General features: G+C 42.4%; 2 protein-coding genes across 14 annotated transcripts in view; one reads left to right on the top strand and one right to left on the bottom strand.

Moving 5' to 3' along the window:
- Window positions 1–3,276: 3,276 nt before the first annotated feature.
- Window positions 3,277–26,530, top strand: RCBTB2 (RCC1 and BTB domain containing protein 2). Of its 11 annotated transcripts, none has more exons than XR_015951523.1 (14): window positions 3,312–3,382; window positions 4,592–4,657; window positions 7,460–7,585; window positions 7,916–8,066; window positions 9,763–9,929; window positions 10,600–10,758; window positions 13,190–13,297; window positions 14,117–14,259; window positions 14,679–14,869; window positions 17,486–17,612; window positions 18,012–18,151; window positions 18,691–18,790; window positions 19,798–19,928; window positions 22,527–25,604. XR_015951523.1 is itself a non-coding variant. In XM_035139941.3 (13 exons), exons 3-13 carry the CDS (start codon window positions 7,460–7,462, stop codon window positions 22,665–22,667), a joined length of 1,584 nt encoding a protein of 527 aa, XP_034995832.3. In that variant the 5' UTR covers window positions 3,312–3,382; window positions 4,592–4,657; the 3' UTR covers window positions 22,668–26,530. The 11 variants fall into 11 exon arrangements, 7 of the variants coding, with proteins under 7 accessions (XP_088531786.1, XP_034995832.3, XP_088531761.1 ...); XR_015951524.1 differs by lacking the exon at window positions 22,527–25,604 and adding an exon at window positions 21,450–21,584; XR_004694023.3 differs by lacking the exon at window positions 18,691–18,790 and having other exon boundaries at window positions 18,012–18,147.
- The window catches only part of RB1 (RB transcriptional corepressor 1), a 52,861-nt gene continuing 50,896 nt past the window's right edge, over window positions 25,559–27,523 (bottom strand). For 2 of the 3 annotated variants that reach the window (XM_035139875.3, XM_088675612.1), the window contains exon 27: window positions 25,559–26,778. In XM_035139875.3, the coding sequence (XP_034995766.2) occupies window positions 26,705–26,778 (74 nt within the window). In that variant the 3' untranslated portion in view covers window positions 25,559–26,704. The remainder of the gene's footprint in view (window positions 26,779–27,523) is intronic. The other variant, XR_015951514.1, reaches the window with a different exon arrangement.

Genomic DNA, 27,523 nt, shown 5'->3' with positions numbered 1-27,523 from the left:
AGCTATAAATATGTACTTTAATAGAGAAAACTGCTCTAGCAATTCCAGGTTACTATAAAAAAATGAAAGTATGCTACCGTAATTATATTCCTGCTTCCTCCATTGGAAGAATGACCCTCGGGGTCCCTTCCATCTCTATAATTCTGTTTCTGGGCTACTTTCAATAACAGAAGGTGGGCCTAGAGAAACTAGGCGTGTTTAACTAGATGTGTTAAATCTCTTCCCTTAAAGAGACTTTTAATATTCCAGTGCCTGGCGTATGTTATTCTCATGGATGCTAGCATATTTTACATTACATCTTGGTTACAGATGGAGGAGAATTCTGCTTGATTTGCATTTTTAAGCAAAGGAATCCAATTCAAACATTCTGATTGCAATACAGTCCAGTAATGCAAATACACCTCCTTGAATTTTTATTGGCATTAAAATTACAAAAATGCATGAAAATGTGTATTTTAGGATACATAGGTACATTCTTTTTAAAAATATATATTATATATATTTTTCCATGATATACTAACAACACAGTATAACATCATATGATGACCATGTTGCCTCCAGAGCCATCAATTATTAATGTCCTAGATTTATTTAGGACATATAATTTAGCTATATTCTATCCCACAAATATCTGGCAGAGTTAAACTGGAGTCTTGATTATCTGCATAGATGATAAAGCAGAGCCTATTTTTGTTCTCTTTGTGCTTTCAGTTGAGTACGAGGTCATCTTTTCCATGAGGGAAATTTGTCACGTTGAGGAACAGATCAGTAGAACAATTTGTGTGCTGAGGCTCTTCCAGCAGAAATTATATGTACACTGAGATTAAATACTTATTTAAAAGTTGTGCAGTTCTGATTTATATATATATATATGAATACTAATTTTTATAGAGTTTAAAACGAAACACTGCAGTTTAAAGTAGAAATGAGATGGGATTGTGAGAAGAACAAGCACAAGGGATTTGTGAGCACATTAGTATTTAAAGCCATTAATAACTTAGGCCCCAAATATCTGAAAAACAGCCTCCTTCCCTACTGACCTTCTTGCATATCAACCATCTCTTTGTAGTTTGCCACCCTTGGAAGCGCAGAGAATGGGGGTCCTTTATTTGTGGCAGCCCCTAAATTATGGGACTCCACCCCCCCCCCCAGAAATGCACCTAGCACCTGAGTTTTTGCCACATGCTGAAGACAGACCTCTTCATCTTAGCCTTTGACAATTAAGGCATTTTGTTTGGTGGGACCCAGTGTGGCGTAATGGTCAACAAGTCTTGGACTAGGACCTGGGAGAGCAAGGTTTGCATCCCCACTCAGCTGTGAAGCTCACTGGGGGGCCTTGGACCACTCAGTCCCCATACCTCACAGGGTTGTTGGAAGGGTGAAATGGGGAGGAGCCGAGGAGAACCATGTGCAACACCTTGAGATCCTTAAAAGATGAAGGTGGTGTATAAATGTAATGTTATGTACTGAGCTGAATCCTAGAACAATAGGTCCGAGTATATTTCATGTAATAAATAATAATAAAATATATTTGGCTGGATTTTTACTGCTCTCGTACATTTGGAATAGTTTCACGTGTTTTTTAATCGCAATAGGCTTTTCTGTTTTTATGACTGGATGCTGAACTTTTGTAGCCTTCTTTGGAACCTGATGGTGATGGGTGGGTGATGAATATTACAAATAAATAACAATCATATAGGAAGCTAGTTCTGTACTTTTTTTGAAGATTGTATTGAAATTTTTGGTTTATCAACAATCTGAATCAAAATGCCACTAATTAACCAGTTTCAGGGCACAATACATCTTGAATTGTGTATCTCATCTCAATGTCCGTACAGGGAATGAATCATTAAGACAGTTGAGCTGCAGGTGCAAGAACCGTTTTATCCCTTCAATAAATTGGTATCAAACTTCAGAGACTTTGTTTGCATTTCTACCCTTGAGCTTTTACTTTGCTTATCTAAATCCAACTGCCCAACCCTGTTGCACCAGCTTCGGATAGAGAGAATTAGTGAGATCTTTCCAGCCGCACCAGATGCAAGTGCAGTAATTTATGTACCAGTAACAGTGTTTACTGTGCCAAGAAGGACAATAAAGTGGCTTTACCAGGTCTTGATTGCTTTCTTTTCCTACAACATCCATCTAATGGGACTTGTCATTTATTCAAAAACAGGTCAGGGGTGTGGAGAATTCCAGACCTTTTGTCCTTTTCTTCCTCCTACACATCTATAAAAATGATTTTCACCTATTCTCTACCTTCCATTGAAGCCGAAGCTGAGCTTTTCTGCCAATAACATCTGAGTCACTATCCAGTGACATTGATTTGTGGATTTTACTTAGAAAATAAACCAAAGAGGCATCCTAGGTATAGGACTGCCAAACCACCCATAATTTAAGTCATCAATTCACTTTTATGATGGAAATTGGCATAAGGATATGCTAAATATATTTAATCCTCTAGAGACCCATGTGTGTGGTTTAACAAAGGGGGGACCAGCTGGTGTCTGTTTTTAAAACGTGGGACTAACACACAGAGAGCCCCAATAGCAGAGTACAAAGTCCCATCATTAGGCTGATTAAGGAAGCCTAGGAATATGCTATTAAGTCTGCTATGAAGCAGCTGAACCCCATTTACCACTTTTTTAAAAAATAAAAAAGAGCACACAGTGCAAAGTAAGTTTAAAATGCTTTACTTGTGAGTTTCCTAGGACTCAAAAATGCATTTTCCTTTAAGCAACAGCAATAAATTAATGGAGGTAAAATATTCTTAGTAATACAGCACAGCGGCCTCAGACATGTGCTGAATTAAAAAATATAAGCTGCCAATTGTTTTGCTTAGTGGTTGGTCTCTATCCTTGAAGATGGCCACCACTTTTCCCATTTTTTGTTACTGTGCATTTTGAAATGTTTCGTGGCTACCTCTACAAGGATTACTGTGAAATTATTTTATAATTTGTTCATAAAAGTTAGGTTTTGTTTTATAAATTTATGAGCTTCCAAGTCCTGAGGCTGAAAATCCTTCATACATTTGTTTCTACCCTGAACTTCCAGTGTGGCAATTTCTTTGTCGAGGAAAGAGAATTGCAAGTACAGTATGATCGATGTGCAGCAAAGGCGCTCCTGGATCCTTGTGCCGGGGACCGAAGAACCTCCGGATCCGATTCCTCTGGCCTCGTGCAGGCGCCTCCCCCTCCCCCTCCCCGGCAGGACACTCGGCTCCGGGGCCGCCGGTCGGACGGAGCAGCCAGAGGGGACGCCGAGGCCTAGAGCTGCGCCGCCGCGGAAGAGCCCGGCGCCCGAGGGCGAGGCCAGGCGGGCAGCGGAGGGAGGGAGGGAGCGAGCGCCGGGAGGACGACGACGACGAGGAGGAGGCGCCTCTCGGGTGAGGCGGGGGCGGCGGTGCGGGTGGTCCCTCTGCGCCCCTCGGGGGGGGGGAGGGCGGCCGGGCGGGGCTGCGCGCAAACCGCGCCCGGGACGAGGGAGCCCCGCAGGTGGTGGTGCTTGTTTGTCGGGCCGGCCGGCGAGGCCTCCCTTGTCAGCGGCGCCCCAAGTCGAGCGAGGCCCTCGCCGCGTCCCTTCCGGCGCCCCCGAAAGCGGGCGCAGGAAGAGTCCCATCCCTAGACAGCCCTGGGTGGATAGATGCTGCGCTTGAAAGCCACAGACCGGCCTGCTCCCCCGGCTCTGGGCTTGGGGTGGGGCCGGGATTCGGGGGGGGGCGGCGGGAAGGGGGGGCTGGAAAAGCGCCCCTCTGTTGGGGAGAAGGAGGCACCACCCTGCCTTGCCTTCATAGAGAGCCACTGCCGGCAACAAGGGAAAAGGTCAAGGGGTAACCCCAGTCAAAGGCAACTCTGGGGTGCGGCGCTCATCTGGCTTCCAGGCCGAGGGAGCCGGCGTTTCTCCACAGACAGCTCTTCCATGTGGCCAGCAGGACTAAACCGCTTCTGGCCTGGATCAGATACAAAATAAAAGAACAAAATTTCAGCAGCTGCCTTGGCTATCTGTCGGGTCCATAATGCACAGAGTCAGAGCATAACTGTAGATTTCTGCAAGATTGTGCGCAGTCAGGACATAGAAGTTGTATTTAAAATTTTATTTGTACTATTTTCTTCTTATGCAATGTTGGCATTGGTGTGTTTTATATGTGCATAAATTTTATAAGTTGCTTTTGTTTGTTCTTAGAATTGCTAGTTTGTGTCAACTGTAAGCCAGCCTGAGCTCTTGGAGATGGGCCGGATAGAGAGGAATTTTGATGGGTCAGCTCATTATGTCTATTATCAGAACTGTTTAAGATGTTCATGCATCTGCAGAGGGACATTGGTTGTGCACTAAAGAACTACAGCCAATTAGTTTATCTGATGGTGCACACAGTGGATTTATTAGTGTTCGTTGAAAGACACCCTGGAGATATGTTTGCTGCATAAAGCCACAGTCCTGTATGGACTCTAAAAGCAACATTTCAAAAACTGTATGCACAGGTTATTGTTCACTTCTATAATGGGGAAAATGTCCCAGAGGGTGGCTTTAATCTTGAGATGTTGCCAGACAGAGCTTCAGAGATTGCCCTAATCACCTCTTCCTCTTATTTTTCTAGGCTACAGAAATGGCATAGACTTTCATCTCTAAATGATCTAAACTAAGACTTGTTGATGTTGAAAAGGTAAGATTGGTTCTTCACAGTAAAGCAGGGTGGTCCAACCCCAGACCAAGTGGGCCGCAAGAGTTCTGTGACACAGAACCTGTGAGCCACAAACTGAACTGAATTAAATTTCCATATCGTAAATTAAAGTGTTTGCAATAAATAGTAATAGTAATATATTTAATTGAAAATATATCATTAAAACACATTTATTATATTAATTTATTATGCAAAATATTATGCAAAAAATATTGTAGAAGGCTATGAGCTTCCTCCCCTCCTCATAGGACTACCGGTGCCACCACAGTACATGTGGCCATTACGGAAAGACTAGAAGAAGGGGAACCAGCAGCAGTGGCGGCTGCCCCACAGTTAACTTCACACACATGCCCCCCAGCAAGGGCGCTGTGGACAGTGTGGGCAGTGGGCTGCAGCCCACCCCTTCCCTTATCCGACCTCAACCTCCCAACCTCCACAACAAACACAGACCATAGGTGGGTGTGACAGACCATCAACATTTGGAGGGCCACAGATTCCCCCGTCCTTGTTGTAAAGGTTACCTATTGAACTTGTGCACATTTCCTCGGGAGTAAGTCCCCTTTATTTCAGTGGTTCTTACTCCAGAGTAATGGTGTCTTGGATTGCAGCCTGTGAGCCTATAACATACATGGTACACTATGCTACACGGCGTTCGAGAAGCAGCCTGAATGTCTGTGTGAGCCCAAACAGCCAACTTGCCTGCCTGCCTTTTTTTTAAAAAAAGCTGCACTGTCAACTGCCCCTTGAGGCTGCAAAGGACAGGCGACAGCTATACTGGCACTTAGCTGTGTGCAGTTGCAACTAGGACCCTTGAAATATGGAGCCAGAGGACAGAGCCTGAGCAGCAGAAGCGTGAAGAGAACAGGCAGCTTGGGGCATCCATTCCCCCTCCCCCCTCCCAAGGCTGCCTCAGTGAAGGTTGGGTGCCGTGCCATGAACCTCAAGCCAAGGCTCACCTGCTGCGCTCTCTGCACTTAGCTGAGCCGCCCTGGATTCAGAGATGAAAATTGCCAAGAAACCACCCGTCACGGAGCCACGAGTGAAGTCTACTGTGGTGTGAGTCATATACAAGGAACCTTGGTTGTTGTACAGCACTTTGCTAGAAAGGGGAAGAGGGGAAATGCCACCCTTCACAGGCCATAGCGATTCGGTCTTTAGTATGCCTACATCACAGTCAGTCCATGAGAGAACTGCTCTCTGAGTATACTTGTGCTGCTGCAGTCCCAACAGAATTCCGGCAACAGGAAACCCAGATTTCAGTCTCTGTTTTGTGAATCTTCTTCTGTTCAGCCCCAAAAGGAACTAAATTACATGTAACATGTTTATAAGAACCTCATTCAATGGGCTGTGGGTTGGACCACCCCACAGTAAAGTATTGTGATGTTTTGTAGGGTTGGAAATGAATGCTTTTCTCTGTGTGTATTGACTGACATGCAGTAAACAGGAGCTGGCTCCCAAGGAGTTGATTATGTGAACGAAGCATGTATTGCTAAAGGAGAACCTACAAATCATAGTGCAATGGTACCTCGGTTGTTGAATGTAATCCATTCTGGAAGACCGTTCAACTTCCAAAACGTTTGGCAACTGAGCCGCAATGGGCGGTTGGCAAATTCCAAAGAGAAAATGGAGAAACACACCTCGGAAGCCCTTTGACTTCTGAGGCGCGTGCAAAAACAGAACCATTCACTTCCAGGGTTTCGGCGTTCGAAAACTGAAACGTTGGGCTTTCGAAGCATTCGACAACCGAGGTAACACTGTACCAGATACAGTGGTACCTCTACTTACGAATAACTCTACTTATGAATGTTTCTACTTACGAATGGAGCTCTGTCCGCCATCTTGGATGCGGTTTAGATAGGTTTTTTTCTACTTACTGTACAAATTTTTAGAGAGGGTTGCTTCTACTTACGAATTTTTTCTCCCAATGCATTCCTATGGGATTTGACTTACAATTTTTTTTGACTTACGAATGTGTGTTCGGAATGCATTAAATTCGTAAGTAGAGGTACCACTGTACATGCATTTAAATACCTATAAAGTGGGAGGAAGTAGTTTTAAAGTGATGTGTGTGTGTGTGTGTGTGTGTGTGTGTGTGTGTGTGTATATATATATATATATATATATATATATATACACAGTATACGGTATATATATATATATACAGTATATATACAGTGTATATATATATATATATATATATATATATATATATATATATGTATGTATGTATGTATATATACAGTATATATACATAAACTGAAGCGTTCATAAACTGAAGCGAACTTTCCCATTGAAAGTAATGGAAAATGAATTAATCCGTTCCAGATGGGTGCGCGGCGTTCATAAAGCGAAAATTCATAAACCGAGGTGTTAATAAACCGAGGTTCCACTGTGTGTGTGTGTGTGTGTGTGTGTGTGTGTGTGTGTATATATATAACTTTATTGTCATTGTACATAGTACAACAAATTTGAATGCCATCCCATGGAAACAACAACAATAAAAACCATACAAAACGCTGAAAGAGAAAAGGAGAGCACTGTGCGCTGTTCCATCTTGTGGAACGTTGGGATTAGGTTCATAATTTGCTATCCTATTTGTTTTTCATTTGTCATTTGGCTGCCTTTTCTTGCTTAGTTTATATTCACTTTTATCTTTAGTGAAATGAACAGGACAACTGTTTCAAAACAATGTAATACTTGTGATTTTTTTTAAAAAAAACAATATGAAAAGAAGCATTTAACCTATTTAGACTGATCTACAATATTTTGCTTTTATTGAAACAGATGCTGGATGTTGGGAAATGGCCAATATTTGCTCTCCGCTCTCAAGAGGAGTTGAAGTTAATTCGCCAGGCCTGTGTATTTGGCAGTGCAGGCAATGAAGTACTTTATGCAACTGAGAATGATGAGGTAACTTTTGGAGATACAACAATTAATAACTGTTTGCCTCTACATCATGTTTGTCTAAACAGGCATTGGATGAAGACTTCCAGGGCACAAGACTTCAAGGTCATGCCTGATGCCTGGCTTCTTCCCATTGCAAGCACAGTAAATGGTACACTAGGCGTGGATGTCACAATTTTTTACTGTGCCCAAACAGTTATCCTTGCTGCAGAATTCTGATTTTCTTTAACAAATATCTGACAAAATCTTAAAAAGTGTAACTATTTTATTAAACTTTCAGACTGAAATTCTATGATAGTAAATATTTTCTGTACTAACAGTATCACTGTGTGACAGGTTTTTGTGCTTGGCACTAACTGCAGTGGTTGTTTGGGAATCGGTGACACACAGAGCAGCATTGAACCTCGAAGGTTAGATACTTTGTGTGGCAAAAAACTAGCCTGCCTCAGCTATGGAAGTGGCCCCCATGTTGTTGCTGCGACCACTGGTACGTTGTGTGCTTTTCATTGTGGTTAGTCTACTCTGTTAGTCTACTCTGACAGGGATATTTAATTTTCAACTGTAAGAGAAAAGCAGTATATACGGTACTCTTTACACTGATAAGAAAGAACATTTTAAGTTTTCGATTATGGGGTGATTGTTGAGTCTAGTTCCTTATTTTTTCATGGGCATATTACCACCTGGATGGTCCAGATCTTGGGACTCTTATGATAATAAATGAAAATGGTCTGTGTTAATAATGTTTTGCCTATTAGAGATTCAAAAGCAGATAATGAAGGAACAACCATATTTTGCTGGTGAAGCCAAGCTCAGATTCAGAAACACCAAGGGACAACATGTGGAAACGCTAAGGAAAAGAGCAAGGCTTTCCTAACTCTTAGAATATATCCATGTTACCCTTTCTGTGCTCTTGATTCAGTGCTCTCAAGCCTGTAAAGGCTATGGGGCACTTTCCTCCTAGAGGTGTGCCTTTCTGCCCCCTAAGAAGCCCTATGCTTAAAATACAAAAAAACAAAACAAATTTTTTTCTAAGTATTTATATATTGCTTTTCACCAGAAAAGACTGCAAAGCTGTTTAGAAAGGGAAAAATTGAAGATACTACATAGAACAAATGAAATAATATAGTATATAAGACATCAGCATCCATAAAATAGGATTCAACTCATTCAGTACACCCACTGAAAAGCAAGTTGAAAAGCAAATTCAGTATCCAAGTTGAAAAGCAAATTCAGTATCCATTTATTTATTTAATAAAATGTATATACTACTTGACTGTAAAAACCAAACAAATCCTTAATTACTAACACATGCACATGAGAATCTGTGTTTGTGCATCCTTAAACAGAAGCATTTTAGATCTTAACTAGCTGACCGTGCCATGCCTTGCTGTGGCTAATCCCTGTGACTGCCCCCACCCTGTCCCGATCCATGACCTATTATGTTCCCTCCCCCCCCCGATCATATTAGTGTGAGGAAAAGCTGAACATCCTCCTCCTCCAGTGACTGTAGAAGCCTTCAAAATCCCAGAAGAGGGTTGAGCAGACTTTTCTGCTGACAGCTGCTGTGTGTGACTGATTTGTGCAAAGCTGGGCAAAGTTGAAAAGCTTTGTGTAGCTGCTGCCTCCAGTCCCAGACCGAACTGGTTCCAGCAGGCCTTTCCCTGTAGATTCAGTTCTACAAGGGTGGGTGGTAGAGAGGATGTGAATCTGGATCAATGCACTGTAGAGATAAATGAGATTTTATTTTATTTTAGCAATGAGAGATTGCAACACTAAACCTAAGAGATCTGCCTCGTGTCACATTACAGGAGAAAGTTCCAGTAGGAGAGAATATTATACTTTGAGATGCATAGTAAGCATGGAGATTTTACTTTGCCAAAAATATAACCTCGCACATTCTCTTCAAGATTTAAATTGTTTCATTTGAAGGCTTGACAATACATGGAATGCTAATAGAGCACAACCCATCCCTTTTACTTATTTGAACCATTATTGTCTCCATTAATGCTTGCTAATGCTTGAATGGACATTTGCCCTTAATCGTGTTCTGTGTACATAGTGGTTAAATCACAGCAGAGGACAATATATGGAACAAAAAGCTTCAGTCATTGTTTATTTTTTCTCTTTACTTGGGAAAAAGATAGCTTTAATGTTTTCAAAGTTATTTTCTTCTTATGTTGTAGAAGGAGAAGTATATACTTGGGGACATAATGCTTATAGTCAACTGGGAAATGGAACAACCAACCATAGTTTAGTTCCTTGCCAAATCTCCACCAACTTGTTAAACAAAAAAGTGATTGAAGTTGCCTGTGGCTCACATCATTCAATGGTTTTAACATCTGATGGAGAGGTAAGAAAATCTATCGGAATCTTGTTCAAGTAACTTTGGAATTTTATATCTGAAACAAAAAGGGGCAAGCACTCTGGATTGGATAAAACTGGGGTGTAAATTGTATGCTGATAGCCACCTGAAAGTTCACTGGGCTACTACATTAGTAGCCCTTTTGGGCTACAGAACCACTGCAACAAAGTCTCTTTCCTTAGTTTCTGAGGTTAGACAAGGGATTGTGTGGTGTTTTTAAATGTACTATATTATATTATTGTTAATATCTGCTCTGGGAATCCCAGATATGGTGGGATACTAGCTCAGATACATGAATACTCACATTGCTGTCCTAGTAGTTGCTTCCACAAACAAGAGCCAATCTTATCTAGTATCAAGAAACCAAAAAGGAAAGAGCTCTTTTTGAGATGTAACTTCCAAATAATATTTGCTTCTATTTGTTTGCTTTTGGGATGATTTCTTCACAGACCTATCAGTGACATGAGTTTTCCAGAAAATTTTGAGTCACAAAAATTTCCATCGGCCTAAATCAACTGAGATTTAATTTAGCATTTGTCTTTGACATAAGTGCAATCTTAAACATGTTTGTTGGAAGTGAGTCCCTTTAATTTAAATGGACCTGGCATTTCTCTCAATATGGGATTATAACCATATAATATAGTTTGTTTCTTTACAGGTTTATACATGGGGCTACAACAATTCAGGGCAAGTTGGATCTGGCTCAACAGCCAACCAGCCAATACCACGGAGAGTCACTAGCTGCTTAAAAAGCAAGATTGCAACTAACATTGCTTGTGGCCAGATGTGCTCAATGGCGGTGGTAGAAAATGGGGAGGTAAGAGAATTCTTCAGAATTAAAAGGGCCGTTTTTCTTTATGGTGTGTAATATTGGGGTTTAAGTCGTTGACTGTGTCCCCCTACAGTAGACAATGCTGCTAATTAAGACAGATATTTAATTATAATAAGTCTGGTTAGATAGATTCTGATAGAATATTCCCTCCTGGTGTCTGGAGAACAACTCTCTCTTAACATTCAGAATAGTGCTTCCTCCTGGCATAAAGGCTCAATTTCTGATTTCACCAGTGTAAACTCCTCCCTCCAAGCTAGGCACAGTTTTGAGCAGAGAAGCTTGTGAGTCCTTCTTGTCCTCTGTGCCTCCTCTTACACAGCATTTGAATGAAAGTCCATTGTGCTGCAAGGAAGAGTGTTTCAGAAGGGATGAGGAGAGGCCCCTGGTGAAGATAATTGGGTATCCATTCTCCTTCCCCCATGCTGGGTAGTGCAAGTATGTTGTGCTGTGTGGCAGAGCTGTGGGAATGCTCTGCCCCCATCTTCACAAGGAAGTACCAATCTCAGTGACTAGAGACTCTGCATTGGAGGTGCCCAAGAGGCAGTGCAGGTGGCAGGCCGGTCTGCCCATGAGCCGAACTGAAGCAGCCATCTCAGGTAGCAGAATCCTGCCCCCCACCCCACCCTGGTGCTGCCACTGGGGTCACGCAGTGACAGCCTCTGGTGAGATCTCCTTTCCCAGTTCACCTTAGGTGACAAAATGAAGCAAAGGAGCAATTCTGTATTGGAAGTTTGGAGTGTTAGGTCTGTATGTGGACAGAGTGCAGCTCTGTTTTTCATGCTCCTCATGAAGTCTGTTAACAGCTGTCTAGAGACTGTCAACAGGTTGAATCCAGTTGAATCCAGAAAACAGATTTTGATGGTTAAACTGGGGGATAGGGTGTTTGTCAGTACCAGATTGGTAGCTATGTAGATTTGGGCTACCTTCTGTCACAACTTTTAAGTGTTCTTCCAAGGGAACCTCTCTGACTGGGTTCTTTCTGAGCTGTCCAAGTTAGTGAAGGTTTTTTTTTTTGTTCCCTTGAGCTTTTAACAACTGCAAATCCACTTCCCCATTTATTTCTTAATTCACTCTGTGGACCAGATCCAACAAAATAGTTGCAGCAGCTGGAGGCAGCACAGGGAGTCCCACTAAAACGGTGAGGCTTCCTCATGTCCCAGCCCCACACATTCCCTCCTCCAAATCAGCTCTGGGGTGCATGGGTCACGTCAACATGTGGGGGGAAGGAGCGGAGATTGTTTTGTCTGGCAAGAAATGCTTGCGGTGATGGGACAATTGTAATAGCACAGGGTTGAGTGCCACCCCCCCCCACTGCTGCTTGCATGGTAAAGTAGAGGAAATGGCCATCATCCTCTTTGCTCTAAAAATCAAATTTGTGGGTGAAAGGGAGTAGTAAAACTGCAGATTTTGTTTAGGTCTAATTTGGGGGCAGTTCCTCAGGTAATTTCCTATCCACAGCACATAAGCATTAAAGGGCCTGATAAGTTGAAAGCTGCTGAAGGGGAAGGGGCAGAGGCTAGAGAAAGAACTGTGAGTGGAGGGACCCCCTGGGAGACTCACCAGGAACTGGGTGTGGACCAAGGGACCAGTTACATTATGTTGCACTTTTATAAGCTATGTGACTTTGTTGCTTAGTTTGATCTTCATTTATGTATTGTAGTATTCTAAGTTTTCTGGCTTTTATTTTTATTGATTATAGTCTAGTAATGATCTATTGTTATTGTTTGAGAGTGAATTTCTCTTTAATTATTATTTGCTGATATGTAGGGAGTAAATTTAATAGTGTAATACAGTATACCCTAAATGGATCGTTGCATATTGCTTTATTTTACACACCAGTAAGTTGTTTATTTTAAGGTCATATTCTTTATTATGGCTTATTTGCCTTGGATTGGATTGTTATATGATGTGTGACCTTTGTTGTATATTTTGTTGTCGTCTCTACAGCTTATAACCTGCCTTATAGAAAGGCGGTATACAAATTAGAAGTGAGATGAAAAGAAAAGCCAGGTGCTCTAGCCGCTCATGGGATCAGTTTAGGGACAAATGCTGGAAACCATTGAACAGCGCTGCCTCTGCAACCTGAGAAGTCTAGCTAGTGTGTGCTCTAAGCTAATGCTAAGGTTAGAAGGCAGCATCTACCCAAGCAAATTGGAGCATTCAGATATTTCCCTGATCAAGCGGGTCATTTCATCACTCCTGTACACATAGATATATTGGACAGGGCAGGATCTTTTCTTGTTAGATGCATCTCAGGTGAACGCTAAGGTCCCATGGAGTACATAACTGGTTCTAGCATTTAAAACTTTTTGTTTTAAGTGTCATTAATGAATTACACAAAGATTATAGGGGATTCTGTTTCCCTCTTCTTTGCTCTTATTCCTGCAAACTAATTGGAATTATCTTCCTTTCTAAGGTTTATGTCTGGGGATACAATGGCAATGGCCAGCTTGGATTGGGCAATAGCGGCAATCAACCAACACCTTGCAGAATAGCAGCTCTGCAAGGCATCCATGTGCAGCGGGTAGGTTTCATTTGTTGCCAGGCCTTCGTTAAAATGGGCTAAAATAGGCTATGTATTTCATCTTATATACTGATAAGCAAGCCTGTCCTCCCAAGTGTGGATACTGATGCAGCCAATGCAGGAGGGAAGGTGGCAACATGCCTAGGGGAAGCTGCAGGTTTACAGAAGCCCAAAATATATTTAGGAAAGGCATTCAAAGGGGGAAGGACCCTAAAAACAGCTCTGTGAGCCATGCCCAGTTGGCATTTAGTGCTGATTGGCTTTTGTTGGGCTGAACTGGTGTGTGGGAGACAGGGAAGGAGCAAAGTATTTGGAAGAGGGTCTGCTTTACTGGAGTCTCAAAAAGGAGCACTCTGCACTACAATATATCGTCAAAGAAATTAATGTTTTAACAAAGATACTGTCAAAAGTGACTTGCGTTATCAGTACAATACCATTATCCTGAAATGGACAGCCCACCTGCCTTTTTCTGTTTCCTTGGCTGTTCCTAATCCTGCATAAGGTCATGATAGCCTTCTGTCAGTTCTGAATTTACACATTGCCTGAGTGTCGATCTGTATTCACTCTATGTCCTGCCACATGCAGACAGAAGATTCTGTGATATGTTGGAAGCTGATATTTCTAACAAACTCAGAGAGTTCAGCATCTCGAATTCTGTTTGTGAATCTTGAATGGTGATAAATGATTCAACTGTCTTTCGCATTTGGTTTTTTTCAATAAATACTTCTCCAGAAATGCTTTTAAAAGCTTCAGTAAATCTTCTGGTATGTAAAATGCAAAAATGTAAGAATACAAATTATTTTAGGTACTTTTTTCTAGGTTGCCTGTGGCTATGCACATACCTTAGTGCTAACGGACAAAGGTCAGCTGTATGCCTGGGGAGCAAATTCCTATGGCCAGTTAGGCACTGGGAATAGAGGGAACCAGTCCTACCCTGCTCCTGTGCCTGTGGATAAAGACAGGTAGGATCCTGCTAATAATCAAGCAATAAGCAGAATTTGTAGCATGTACTGCAGTAACTGTGGGATTTTATATATGTACCCCACCCCCCACTTTTCCCCGACAGGGCTCAAGGTTGCTTACAGGTAAAAACAAGAATTGCTAAAACAATGTGCAGTGTTTACGCAGCCTGACCAAAGATTTTTAGGACAAGGAAGCAGAGTCTAAAGAGAGTTTGTTTATAACTGATACGTGTGCCTAGAAATGCAAGTCTGGCCATCAGAAATACAGCCGAGGCAAGGGATAGAAACGGGCATTAGGTTCCAAATATGCATTTTATCCACCAAAGTGAACAATGGCCACCGGCACCTAGGACTTCTGAGCTTTGTCACTGCATGTTGTCCTTATGCCACTGTTTTTTTATGTTTGCTTTTAAATATAGAGTCGTAGAGATTGCTGCATGTCACTCTGCTCATACTTCTGCTGCTAAAACCCAGGGTGGCCAAGTGTACATGTGGGGTCAGTGCCGGGGGCAGTCTCTCACTCTGCCGCATCTCACCCACTTTGTCTGCACGGATGATGTGTTTGCTTGTTTTGCTACTCCTGCAGTGACTTGGCGTCTCCTCTCAGTAGGTGAGCTTCAGACATTTTTTTTCTGTTTGCATTGCTGTATATTACTTATTTCTTGAAGATATGTAAATACCATTCTTTTTAGTGGTATAGTTTGGATCACAGCTTGGTGGAAGAAATAAGCTCCACGTCCTTGTCAGGGCTGGCTCTATCTCCACCAACATGGCTTCTCTTGAGGGGAAAGGCAGGCCTTCTGCCCTAATGATCCTAAGGGGCACCTGCCTCCTTAACTTGGACTGCTGAAGGCTCCTTTCCGCCTGGTGTTCTGCAGAATGTGCTCTTAAATCTCCCCAGGAGGAGAGGAAAGCTCCAAGCGCCACTGCTGTGATAGCAGTTGGAAAGCAGCTGAATGGGACAGGGCTGACCATTCTGAGAGCTGTGGAAAGCCCTTCCCTATTTGTGTTGCAGGTCTGAGCAACTGCAGAACCACAAAGGAGAATTTGCAAGAAGCTCACCTGTAGGCCAGGAGTAGGGAGCCTGGGGCCAAAATGCACAGGCCCATAAGCCTGTCTCTCTGACCCCTGGGATTCCCCCCAGGCCACCCCGCTCACTGCACATCTTCCTAGAGCAGCCTTTCTCAACCCTGGGTCCCTGTGTGTTGTTGGACTACAACCCCCATCATTCCTAGCAGCATGGCCAGTCAGGGATTATGCCGTTCAAGAAAGAGAAGTAGAAGAAGAAGAAAGAGAAGCAGCCTGGTGAACTGTCTCCAGCCAGCTCCCACAGCGCTTCTGCAGAACCATCTTGCCCCAAGAGAGGCAGTCACAAGCGCTTTTCCTTTTCCCATTTTGTTGTAATTTTAAAAAAGTAACCCTTATCATTGTAAATATCTTTTGTGAACTGCTTGAGGTCAGCCTGAAAAACAATGTATGTGTTGCATACACGAATGCCTCCTACTGCTCAGAAGGCAGGAAACGCAATCCTAAAATTCCTGCTGGTCTCTCAGTTTGTTTCCTGCCTTCGCTCAGGGTCTGCTGATTCTCCTACAAGCTCAGCTCATTCTGCCTCCTATTTCTGTCTCCTCTTCTCTTTAGCCTAGTTTAGCCCTTGCCTTCTGTCTTTTACTGCTCTCCTCTTTGCTTTTCATTTGCTTAAAAAAGCACATGTTTATTTGCCCAGCTCCCTGGTGCAGCTTTCCCTTTTTTACTTTGCCTCCTTTTCTCCCTGTCCCAATGCCTCCATCTTGGAAAGGATCAACCCATAAGACTTGTGGCAGCAGCAAACACTTCCAGGTCCTTAAGAAAATGGGCATCTTCCATGGTAGTAGTTGGCAAATGCCTCTGTGCTTTATCTTCCTAGACTGGTGAGCTAACATTTGGGACAGTCGAGTTGCTGTAGCTGCAAGGAGTTACATTGGTACCTCGGGTTACAGACGCTTCAGGTTTACAAACTCCGCTAACCCAGAAATAGTACCTCGGGTTAAGAACTTTGCTTCAGGATGAGAACAGAAATCGTGCTCCAGGCCTCCGGCGGCGCGACAGCAGTAGGAGGCCCCATTAGCTAAAGTGGTACCTCAGGTTAAGAACAGTTTCAGGTTAATAATGGACCTCCGGAATGAATTAAGTTCTTAACCCGAGGTACCACTGTGTCCTCAGTTTGGGAGTTGTAGTCCAACAACATCTGGGGACCCCCAGGTTGAGAACCACTGCAATTGATCTCAAGACAAAGTGCATGCACACTATATGAATGACAATGCCCATCAACATTGGGGGGGGAGGACGACTTCCTCAAATACGGTACTGGCGCTGCTCCTTCTACTTAGAGCAGGCACTTGGCCAAGGCAGCATTGGGGCAAGGGATGCTTCAAAAGGTTCTTCCCGGTTTCTGAACGGCTGCCCCACCCTGTTGTGATTGACCTTTGGGGTTGTGCTGGAAGCCTCCAACACCATCCAGAGAAAGAGTGTTACATGGCACCCCAGACTCCACAGCACTGCAGCATTCCAAGAGTCTCGCCACTTAGCCTGAGTTTGTGGAAATGAGGCACAGAAGAGACACTGGTGTCTTTAGGATATATGGTTTATTTGCACACACACACACACACACACGACTTGAGCCTATGATGGAGGGGCTCACAGCAAGGGATGGAGTCGTTTTCCTTCTTTGCTCAATGCAGTTCTGTGTTAGCACTTTGGTTTGGCATTCATAATCAGATCCATCATCGCTGGTATTCAGCTCAGCCAGGGCTCAGAATTGGCGGCAGAGCTGGAGGAAGTGCTCTGCAGGTCCTTGGTCACTTAACTGCCTGCCCCTGGCCAGCGGTGGGAGCCTTAGACCCCTGGTTGCACTGGAGTCTGCTCCATTCTGCTCTTCATCTTTTTAGGTTGGGGCCTGGGGCCGTGGGTGTAAATTGTGGGAACTTCAGCTGATTACGTGACAAATGAGGATGTGGTTACCATCTCGGTCTCAAGCCAAGATAGACAATTCCTGTTCTGCAAAGAACTCCTGATGTGGCCAGAATGGCTGAAAGGCTGTCCCCTCTCTCCCTTGGTTGCCTGCATTATTGTCAGTTTCCTTTTCCTTGAAATGCTCTTGCCTGCTGGTTTTGCATTGGTTCATGTGAACAGAGGGCTGAAGGGAGAGGCAGTGTGTTTTAAATGTATTCATTGGTGTCTTGTTTAGAGCCTGATGACCACTTAACAGTAGCTCAGTCAATAAAGAAGGAATTTGACAGTCCAGATAATGCAGATGTGAGATTTCAAGTGGATGGAAAATACATTCATGTTCATAAAGTCCTTCTCAAAATTAGGTATGGAACTAATATTCCCACCCTTTTTTTCTCCCTTTTTGTTAGCTTCTACTTTGCTTCTCCCTTGGCATTAAAATCTTTGTGGTGCTACATAATTTCTTAGTCCATGTTTTGTTAGCACTTCTTCTGCCAAGCGAACAATCATTTCTCTCTGGTTGGGCCACCTTGATGCTGAGTCAGGTGAGCCTGGCTGCTAACAGTTGGCATCCTGCTAGAGTTTGTGGAGTTCTAGAACCTGCAAAATTGGTGGAGCTCTGATACATCTGGTAACCCAGGATAACATTTTGTACATCTGAGGAAGTGCGTGGGAACTTGTGCCATTGTTGTTCTGTTTTACAACCAGAATCAAGCTGCTTGCCAGTAACAAAACTTATTTTCCTTTTGTATGTAATTCTTCAGGTGTGAGCACTTCCGTTCAGTACTAAACAACAACAACGATGAAATTATAGAAATAAGTGAATTCTCATATCCCGTTTACCGAGCCTTTCTGGAATACCTGTACACAGACAGCATCAGTCTTCCTCCTGAAGATGCAGTAGGTAATTGGAAGAAATGGGCTCATTGGGAAGAGCTGGAGTTCATTTCAGCAAGCTTAAAATGTAAAGTAGTTGAATGTATTGAAAAGCCTGTGATACTCTTTAATGCTTCATATATTTTGAGAATAGCCCTTTTTTATTCTGATCATTCGTTTGTTTATATAGGCGTACCCCCCCCCATTTACATGTGATCGATTTGTGCGCCGTCATGTATACACGTGGCATTGAGAAATCAATAATTTAAACTTGGAAATTGTGTGAAGAGAGCTAGAGAGTCCTTGTAGCTGGAGCCCGAAGAGAGTGAGGACAGAGGAAGCCCTGAAGAGACCTGAGGCACAGCGGGGCTTTTTTCAGCTGCTCCATCTCCCTGCCTAACAGCTGGTGCATGGGGGTAGTGCAGCAGCAGCCAGCCCCAGACCTTCAACTCCAGATATTTTAGTCTGGATTGGGGAGAGAGCTAGAGACCAGGAAAAAAGGGGTTTGGAAGCCTTTTAGAGGGTGCTCCCCACCCTCTGTTCCCTTTTGTCTTTTATTCTCTTTAGCAGTACAGAATTCCTACCCTCCAGATGAGGGAGCCAGAGGGCCACCTGCCCCAGGTGGGGGCAGGAGGAGCCCCAGGTGTACTGCTCAACTAACCTGCAGGTCAGCTAAGAGGCTTTGCCCCTATTTGATTATTTTCAGCATCCCTACTTTTCCTACTGTACCATTTGCATACTTGAGCAAAATTAAATCACTGTCGTTCCTCACAGCTTCTCCCCAGGCTGCAGTTTTGATTAAAAAATTATCACAGTTATGCTGGTGTTCAGCATAATTGCTCAATTGATAATATGACCGTTGACGTTGAAGACCCAATAGTATTTTCACATCTTCCGTAAAAGAAGAAGTGAAAGCTCAATTATTTCCCTTTTCATTTTCAAAAAGGAACACTGCATAAACATTACATCACAAAACTCGCCACAACACAGAATTTATATAACGGGAACATGCAATGCATAGCAGTTTCCAGACTCTGTTTGGGGGGGGGGGTGCAGGCTGTTGTCACGCAAGTCTGTGTGATGAAAAGGGAATGAGGAAATGGTTGCTTTCACAACACACATAGCCTGCCTTACTTTTTCTGCTAAGAGGCTCTTAGGCCTCAGGAATCAGGGTGGGGGTTGCTCAGTCCTGACTGATCACAGGCAGACCAAGTCAAGTTTGTCCTGGCTGCAACCTCAGATCTTCACCCATTGAGTAGGAAGGTCTGAAGGGGGCAACTGCTGCACATTCAGCTGAATGCCTGGGCAACCAGGATTCCGGAAATTGGAAGCATGTTAAATGGTTCCCCCAAGAAGCAACTATGCAGCTTGTTAAGCTATAAAGCTGTGGTCTACCCATTTTGATCCAAGAAATACAGGACTATAGCATTTTTCCTGCCTTATTCCCCTTCTGGACAGTTATACTGTATTAAGATCCAGAGTTTCTGTTTTGGGAAAACCTCAGAAAAATAGGGATGAGTTAAAATTGTGGAATGCAAATAGCAAGCATGTTGTCTGTCCAAAACATCCCTAAAAGCTTGGGTGTTTGTGTGCCACTGGAAATATGAACTATTACCGTAAATGTTTCCTTTCCTTCTAACCTGTGTTTCCCCTGCCCCTCTTTTCTCCTGGCAGGTCTGCTGGACCTCGCAACCTTCTACCGTGAAAATAGACTGAAAAAGCTTTGCCAGCAAACAATCAAGCAGGGAATTTCCGAGGAGAATGCAATCGCCCTTCTTTCCGCTGCAGTCAAGTATGAAGCAAAGGTAGGAACGAGGCTTACCATGAGGCTTAATAGTTTCCTGCAGAGACAGGCTGCTTGTGATGTTTGAGACCCCTTGGTATTGAAAATAATCTGGTAACTAAGAGACTAATCTGGGAAACTCAGCCAGATGGTGGGGTATAAATAATAAGATTATTATTAAAATTAAAATGATGATTATGAATCAGGAGGGGCCCAGTTTGAATTTTGCTTTTGTAATATACCTTCCAGGTGGCTGTCAGAGGTGCTTCCCAGTCCAAGGAATGCACATGGCAGAGTTAACTCTTCATTGCCAAAGATCACACAGTCGCCTCTATAGCTCAGGATACCTAAGCACATGTATCTAGTATCTTCTAGGCAGCTGTTCCCAGGTCTGGACTCTATGGAGCAGTTGCAGCAACTGCAGAGCACTCTCCCTCCACCAGGTTCTGCCCCTTCTCCCCACAGCCTGTGCAAACATAGCTGGCACCTGCGTGGAAGCCGCCTCTGTCCTTCCCCCTTCCATCCTCTCCTGCTTCTGGGAGACAGTGGGGCAGGGGAGGGTGGGAAGCATTTGGCTGTCCTTCCTCCTCTTCCTCCAGCTCTGAAGCTTCTCCTGCCTCTGATTCTTACCTCCACAAACCACTGCCCTCCTCTCCCCAGTCAGATGACAGCCCCCTTCCAGCAGGGCACACTTATCCGCGTCCTGCCAGGGGCAAAGGGCCATTTTCTGAGCCTCGGCTTCCCATCTACAATCTGGAGAGAATACTCCTGGCCTATCTTCCTTGGCTGTCCTAAGGATGAGAAGAAGACACAGTATGCAAAGAAGTTTGAACATTTGAAAGTACAGCACAAATATTAATCAGAAGGTCACAGGGGTTTTTTGGTTTACAAGATATCCAATAGCTATCAAAAAGGTCAGAGAGCTGCAGACATTCCCCTTCCCCTCTTCCTTCTAGACTAGCTTTCGTGGGTGTCTTCATGGGACCAGGCACTAGTGACCTGCCCTTTCTGTTCATAGCCACTACAACACATTATCTGCACTGAAATGTGCTAAATAAAGGAAAACTGTAGCTCAGCCACAAGCTGCATTTTCAGCAGAACTTGTACACTTAAAAATATCTTGAACAGTCCCTTTGTGAGAGCTGTTTTTGTGTATTCATGGTGCACGGTACATTATTATTGAAGAACTTTTAAGTGGTGATTCTTAAATAGCAAGGGTTGGATCTATACTAACTCTCCTGTAACTAAGGGATGGACTCCTTCCATTTACAGAGAGGAGCAAGTTCCTTCCTTTTGTATGGAGGCAATTTTCACCCATTCCTCATTCTTCCTGCAGCTCCCAGCTCTACCTTCTTTGTTGTTCCGAATGCCCCACCCCCACCCCCAACTTCTGGGGGAATGGAAAGGGGAAGGGGCCACCAGAGAAACTCACTTCTCTTCTGCCTTTTATTAGGAAGAGCTCTGCTCCTGGGTGGCCAGGATCCAGCCTTCATAGTTCTGTTGTAACAATTTCTTTTCAAATACTTTTTCTTTTCTTATTCAGGTTGCTGAGTATGGTTCATATTACTGGAGCCAACTTTCTTTTCAATATTAGCTGCATTTGCAAATACTGAACTGTGGCTTAGTGCTAATGGGCTCAGATGCTTTAGCTGAGATTTTGGCATTGCAGGGGATTGGACTAGATGACCCATGGGGTCCCTTTCAACTCTGCAGTCCTACGGTATGATCCAGTGACTGTTTGAAATGAAGTACTAACAAGGATTCTTTCAAAGCGTTAATTCTGTCATGCAACAGCAAGCTATCACTCGGCTTTGAAACACATTTTTAAAAGCCTGACTAGCTTTTCAGGTACCTTTTAACTGAATAACTTTCTAAAGAAATGCCTGAAGTAACTGATATTATAGTTTGAAGTCTTGTTTATTCTGCTATATTTTACTCCAAGACGACCTATTTTTCCTAAATAGAACCCAATAAGGTAGACATGTATGTAAAAAATTTTTTTAAAAATGTGATCCCATTGAGATCCCAAGATGAAATTTTACAGGTAACGCTTACAAATATTAAATAATACATATTTGGTAAATTTGTAATCATATTAATTTTTAAATCACTTTATAAAATTTAAAATTTTGTAACTTTACAATTTAAACTAAGCCCATCATGTGACATAGCATATTAAAGGTTCTGAAGAGATCAGTATTTTTAGTTTTGAAATATCTCAATTCTGGGCTGAGCTTTCAAGGTTTTTGTGTAGTCTGGCAAGGCCAAAATTGTCATTTTTAAAAAAATTCAAACCCACATAACTCAAAAATGGGATGAGATAAAAAAATAAAATTTTAGATTTAAACTTAGTAGTTTTGATCATTCAACAAGTGTACAAAATATTAAGAATATTGGATTCCACGAGGTAAAAAAACCTGAATCACTTGATTTGGATGACCCACAGTTGGAGTTACCAGCCCATGGGTGGCAGCTGCCATCAAGAGTTTACTTTGAATTTAGCCCAATGTCAGCATAGGGGCTGCAGCAGCAGCAGCAGCTGGAAAATGTATTCGCCATGTCGCTTCACTTTGGGTGGTCCCATTTCTGCTAACATATGTAATACTTATTTCCTTCCTAGGAATTAGAGGAATTTTGCTTTCGGTTTTGCATAAACCACTTGACTGTAGTTACTCAGACATCAGGCTTTGCAGAAATGGACCATGACCTTCTGAAGAACTTCATTAGCAAAGCCAGCCAAGTGGGAGCATTTAAAAACTGAAGGAAGGGCAGTGGCAGAAAATCAAGGCATTTTCAGAAGGGAGACTCGCAAAGTAAGTGCTGAAATGTAGTTTGGCTCGCAAAACATAGCCACTAACTTCATGGAGCAAAAAAGGCAGCGGGACTCTCATAGCCACTCCCCCCCGGGGGGGGGGATATTGTTGCGTCTTCCGTTGTCACTTGTTCAGCTTTGAAAAACCTTGCAGAAATGCTGTTTGGAGTTTGCATTGGCAGCATTCAAGAATCAATGTGCTGCCCCAATAAGGGACTCTTAGTACTCATGGAAACCTAGGAAAGGACACAGCACCCCTTGGTCTATTCACTTCACTATGTTCTACTCTCTTTGCAGAGGATGCCATCTCTTGGCTTTAGCTTGGACATGGAAATAATTAATCCTTCAAAGCAATATATTATCCTAAGTGAAATTCAAATGGTGTCACTCCATCAGTCTCTTTGCTGCAACAATGGTGCAAGCTTTTGTGGGCCATAGCCCACTTTTGACAGGGAATTAAAAATTACTCCCTGATTTAAGTCTAGGCTAGTTTTCAGAAATCTAAACCCACTTAAAAGCAAGTGTCATAAAAGCGCCACCGCTATTAGCCGTCTACAAAAGTGACTGCAGTGGTACGTAGCCTCGTGCATTGAGATGCACTAAGCAACCAGAACCTACAGTATTTTTTCAGCAACTGGTGTTTTCCTCATTTGCAGGTAAATTTGGTTATTATACCAGCCTCTGCTGTGGTTGTCATTTCTAGCCTGTCACACCCTATAATCCTCAGAGGCAAGAGGAGCAGCATTGTAAACCTCTTTTGTACTCCAAGCTACAGTGAGTGCCTTTTGCAGCAGAAATGACTTCTCTACTTCCATCCACCCAAAGGTGGGTGGTGGAGGACGATAAATATTTTACATTAATAAGTCAGAACATTAATACAGTCATACCTCGGTTTAAGTACGCTTCGGTTTGAGTACTTTCAGTTTAAGTACCCCGCAGACCCGTCTGGAACAGATTAATCCACTTTCCATTAGCTAGCACATTTCCATTAGCTAGCACATTTGCTGTCCCTTCTTTTTCCACTGTAAAAGAAGGAGGCAGTGGAGCTGCCCTATGGAAAAGAAGTTGGCTGGGGGAGAAAACAAGTGGATTTTTGAAGAGATTCTGTTCACTTACCTTTTTTAACTCTGGTTTGAAATTCTGCCAACCTGTATAAATTATGTATAATTTATCCTGCAGATCTTGGGGGGGCACTGAGCTCTTGCCCCTTAACTACTAAACTTTGCTTAACTCTTCTTCCTCCACTCCCACTTCTACGGCTTCAGATATCTAAATTTAACCTTCTCTAATCACACGCTCTTACAGGGAAATCTCAACAGGAGCTAGTTCCTTCACTGTTACAACTGGTAGAAAATACTCATGTGTGTTTGACTAAGGTGTATTTTTAGAACTAGTCTTCTAAAGATCTTCCATGTATGTGGGAACTTGAAAACTGCTTCAAAATCTGATACATACGTGTGCATATTTTAGGTCAAAGAAAGGCCACAGTACTGTTTTGTCTTTGTCACCAAAGTGAAATGGGGTGCAAAGAAAAATGGTGTTTCTAGTCTACAAGAGCTTTTAAACTTTCCATTGGTAGAAAGTACGACTGGTATTTTACCTGAAAAGTAGATCTGTAAGGGTGTCATGCGGTCACTGGGTTGGGTGGCGTCCTGGTGAAGAAGGCAGGAGTGATAAGCTCTTCCCACAGTGGGTATCCTCCCAGACTTGCTGAGCTAAAGTTCTGCTGTAGAAAGTACTGCTGACTGTAGAAGGAGCGAAAGGGGAGCAAAGCACAGGCAAGAGCAGGAAACGGGGGAGCACCCACTTCTTGAAGAGCTCCCCTGCCTTCCTCACCAGGACAACTCCACCCAACCCAGTGACACCATGACACAAGTGCTACTGCCAAGTAAACCTTGTGTAAGATAATGCTATAAAAGTTGCTTATTTAATCATCATTGCTGAAAATCAACATCCTTGTGTACTATTCAAACCAAATTAAGGAGTTTTTGCATGATACTGTGGCTGTAATCCTGTGATGCTTGGAAAGACGTCATGTGGCCACAGAATGCATCAGCTCTCCCTTTCTGAGGCTGAAGAGAGATCTATTGTTTGATCCCTTGGTCCTGCTTCTGCCACAACTGCCCTGACCGGACCAGCCTTGGAGATCCAATGTCTCTAGGGCCGAAAAGGGACCTGCTGGCTGGCCAGCAACCATGGCAAAGTGACCCAAAGGAGCTAGCACATTTGCTGTCCCTGAACATGTCCACCAGCTGAGTGCTCCTCCGCCCTCATTTCCAGTGCTGGCGAGAGCTTGGCAGAGCATCAGAAAAAGAGGAAGACAACAACACTCATTGAAATACCTTGGGTGATTGGAAAACTATAGATAGATTTGGCACCTCACTAGGTAGTACTGTATGTCACCTTTAATAACCACTCCATTGGGAAGTGTGGAAAGCTGGATCCAAGACCACACAGGGGAACAAATTCTGCTCTGTAAACTGCATAAAAAGGGAAATGTTCAAGGGCTGTGAATGATATTTTTGGAGCTGCAAACCTTTCCAGCCTATTTGTATCTGGAACTCAGAGCACTGACCCTCTTTTACCCTAACCCTTATCTGAACATGTGAACCTGAACACTTCTGCTGAACAACTGAAGAGGAAATGTAACAACAACAAAAGGGCATGAGGGCAGAGGGAGGGAGGGAGGGACCAGGACGGCAAGTGAATAGGAAACTGTATTGTAATAATACTAAAACCCTAATAAACTACAGGTGAAAAAGCCCTAAAAATAGTTACACCACTAGTATTTTGCTAGCAATCTGACTGCATTGAAGTCACTATTAACATTAAACAACCAATGTTTGTAAATGTTTATTGTACTGAAATAAAAATTTCAAGAATGTAGTTTTTTCCTATAAGCCCATATATCATGCAGCATGAAAATAATCCATACTTGGAGACAAAGGTGAGAAAAAAAATCCATTTTTATAGTTCACCTCTAAGCCATCCTAGGACCAAAATCAAATGCACGTGGTTATGAGAATTCAAGGACATAACTACAAGGAAAACTATAAACTGCTGCTTACATGAAGACCATCCCTGCTTACATGAAAAAGTGAAATTAATCCTTGAAGCAGTAATATTTATCTGTATAAAGAATAATACTTTCAATGAACAGTGGTCACCTTTGCTTCAATACATAATTATAATAGGATAGTTAAACTTTAGTAGCCAAAATCTTAAACTTATTGCTAGTAAAACCCCAGGGTTTCATTTTCATAGCCTAGTTAAGCTTTAAAATCCAACTACCTATTTGCATGAAAGCTTTTAACATCTTTTTTTGTTCAAGATATGGATGGAAAAGAGCACATTTAGTATTTTGTACTGCAGAAAAGAAAATGGTGAATATGCCTATCAGTACATTTCAGTAAAATTCCAGAAGCCTACCAGATTACAAAAAGCAAATAAGTGCTTGAAAACAAAAGGAATGAAGGTGGAAATATTAATGAGGTACAGCATCTTTGTTTCAGTAGTATGGCTACACAGTGAGCTGGATCCAGTCCCACTCAAGTACAATCAGCTTTTACACCTCATGTTCAAGTTATACATATCATTGTAGATCTTAGCCCTTGCATGTGTAATTAAATTATGTACAAACTGCTTTTTTGTTCGCATGTTTGTTTCTAATGCATAAAATAGGTAAATAGTGCTTGCAAGTCTAAAACTGAAATGACATTTCTTAAAACACAAGTGCATTTTGACTGTCTACTTAAATCTCAGATGCCTTTTCTCTAAGGAATTTGTATAAATAAAAGAGTATTAAACACCAATGCTGCATTTGGAAGCAAGGAAATTTTTTTCTTAAAAAAACCCATATATATGGCAATTAAGTAGCTAATATTGCATACTGCTATAAAACATTGGCTATAAAGCCCAACTATTTCAAATTAGCAAATGGCAAGATAAAGATACAGCAAAACACACAATTCACATAATGTGGAAGTTCACTTTTGATCAGTGGTTGAAGTATCAGCTCCATCATTCAGTTTCTGGTTTTGTATTCTGGTTTGAGTAGATTCTAAAAAAACAAGCACAACAGTTTTACTTTGGGCATTAAATGAGAAAAATAAGTGGAAGGCAAATACAGGTGAAACTCGGAAAATTAGATATTGTTGAAAAGTGCATTTATTTCAGTAATGCAACTTATTATTTTTTATTTTTCTTTTAATTTTTACAAATGCTTTCTTTTGAAAATTCCACAGTATTAAAACAAATAGTTACAATAATACAAAAATAAACATCACTATTACATTTCATTAATTACATTCCATTTATAATTGACCTGCCCAACTACAAATAATTACAATTACAACAAATAAAGGCTTGACATATCTTGCTTTGCATGTCATGCATCTATCTCATATATTGGTTTCACCTTTTAAGTTGCATTACTGAAATAAACACTTTTCGACGATATTCTAATTTTCCGAGTTTCACCTGTAAGCAGCTGATCTGGCCTTTGTTCTACAAATGCGGTACTCATTACAATGGACATGTGAACAGAATGAATAAAAACAGTATCAAGAGGAATAATGAAAAGTTGGCACAGAAAAACCCGGGACTGCATCAGTTATTAAAAGGACCTGACTTAAGAGCACAAGGGGGGACAAAACCCATCTGAGTCCAAGAATGCCACCACCGGAGACTATCACAGTCAAAATCAAGAAACCCAGACTTAGAAAACTGCTAAGCTACTTTGTGCATGGCCAACACCCCATTTGTGTGAATGTTTTGCTTTAAACTGCTCCCAGACTTTGGATCCC

The sequence above is a fragment of the Zootoca vivipara genome, chromosome 1 (genome assembly GCF_965207765.1).
Source record: "Zootoca vivipara chromosome 1, rZooViv2.hap1.1, whole genome shotgun sequence".
In the NCBI taxonomy this organism is placed as follows: Eukaryota; Metazoa; Chordata; class Lepidosauria; order Squamata; family Lacertidae; genus Zootoca; species Zootoca vivipara.
This window is presented reverse-complemented; position numbering and strand designations above follow the sequence as displayed.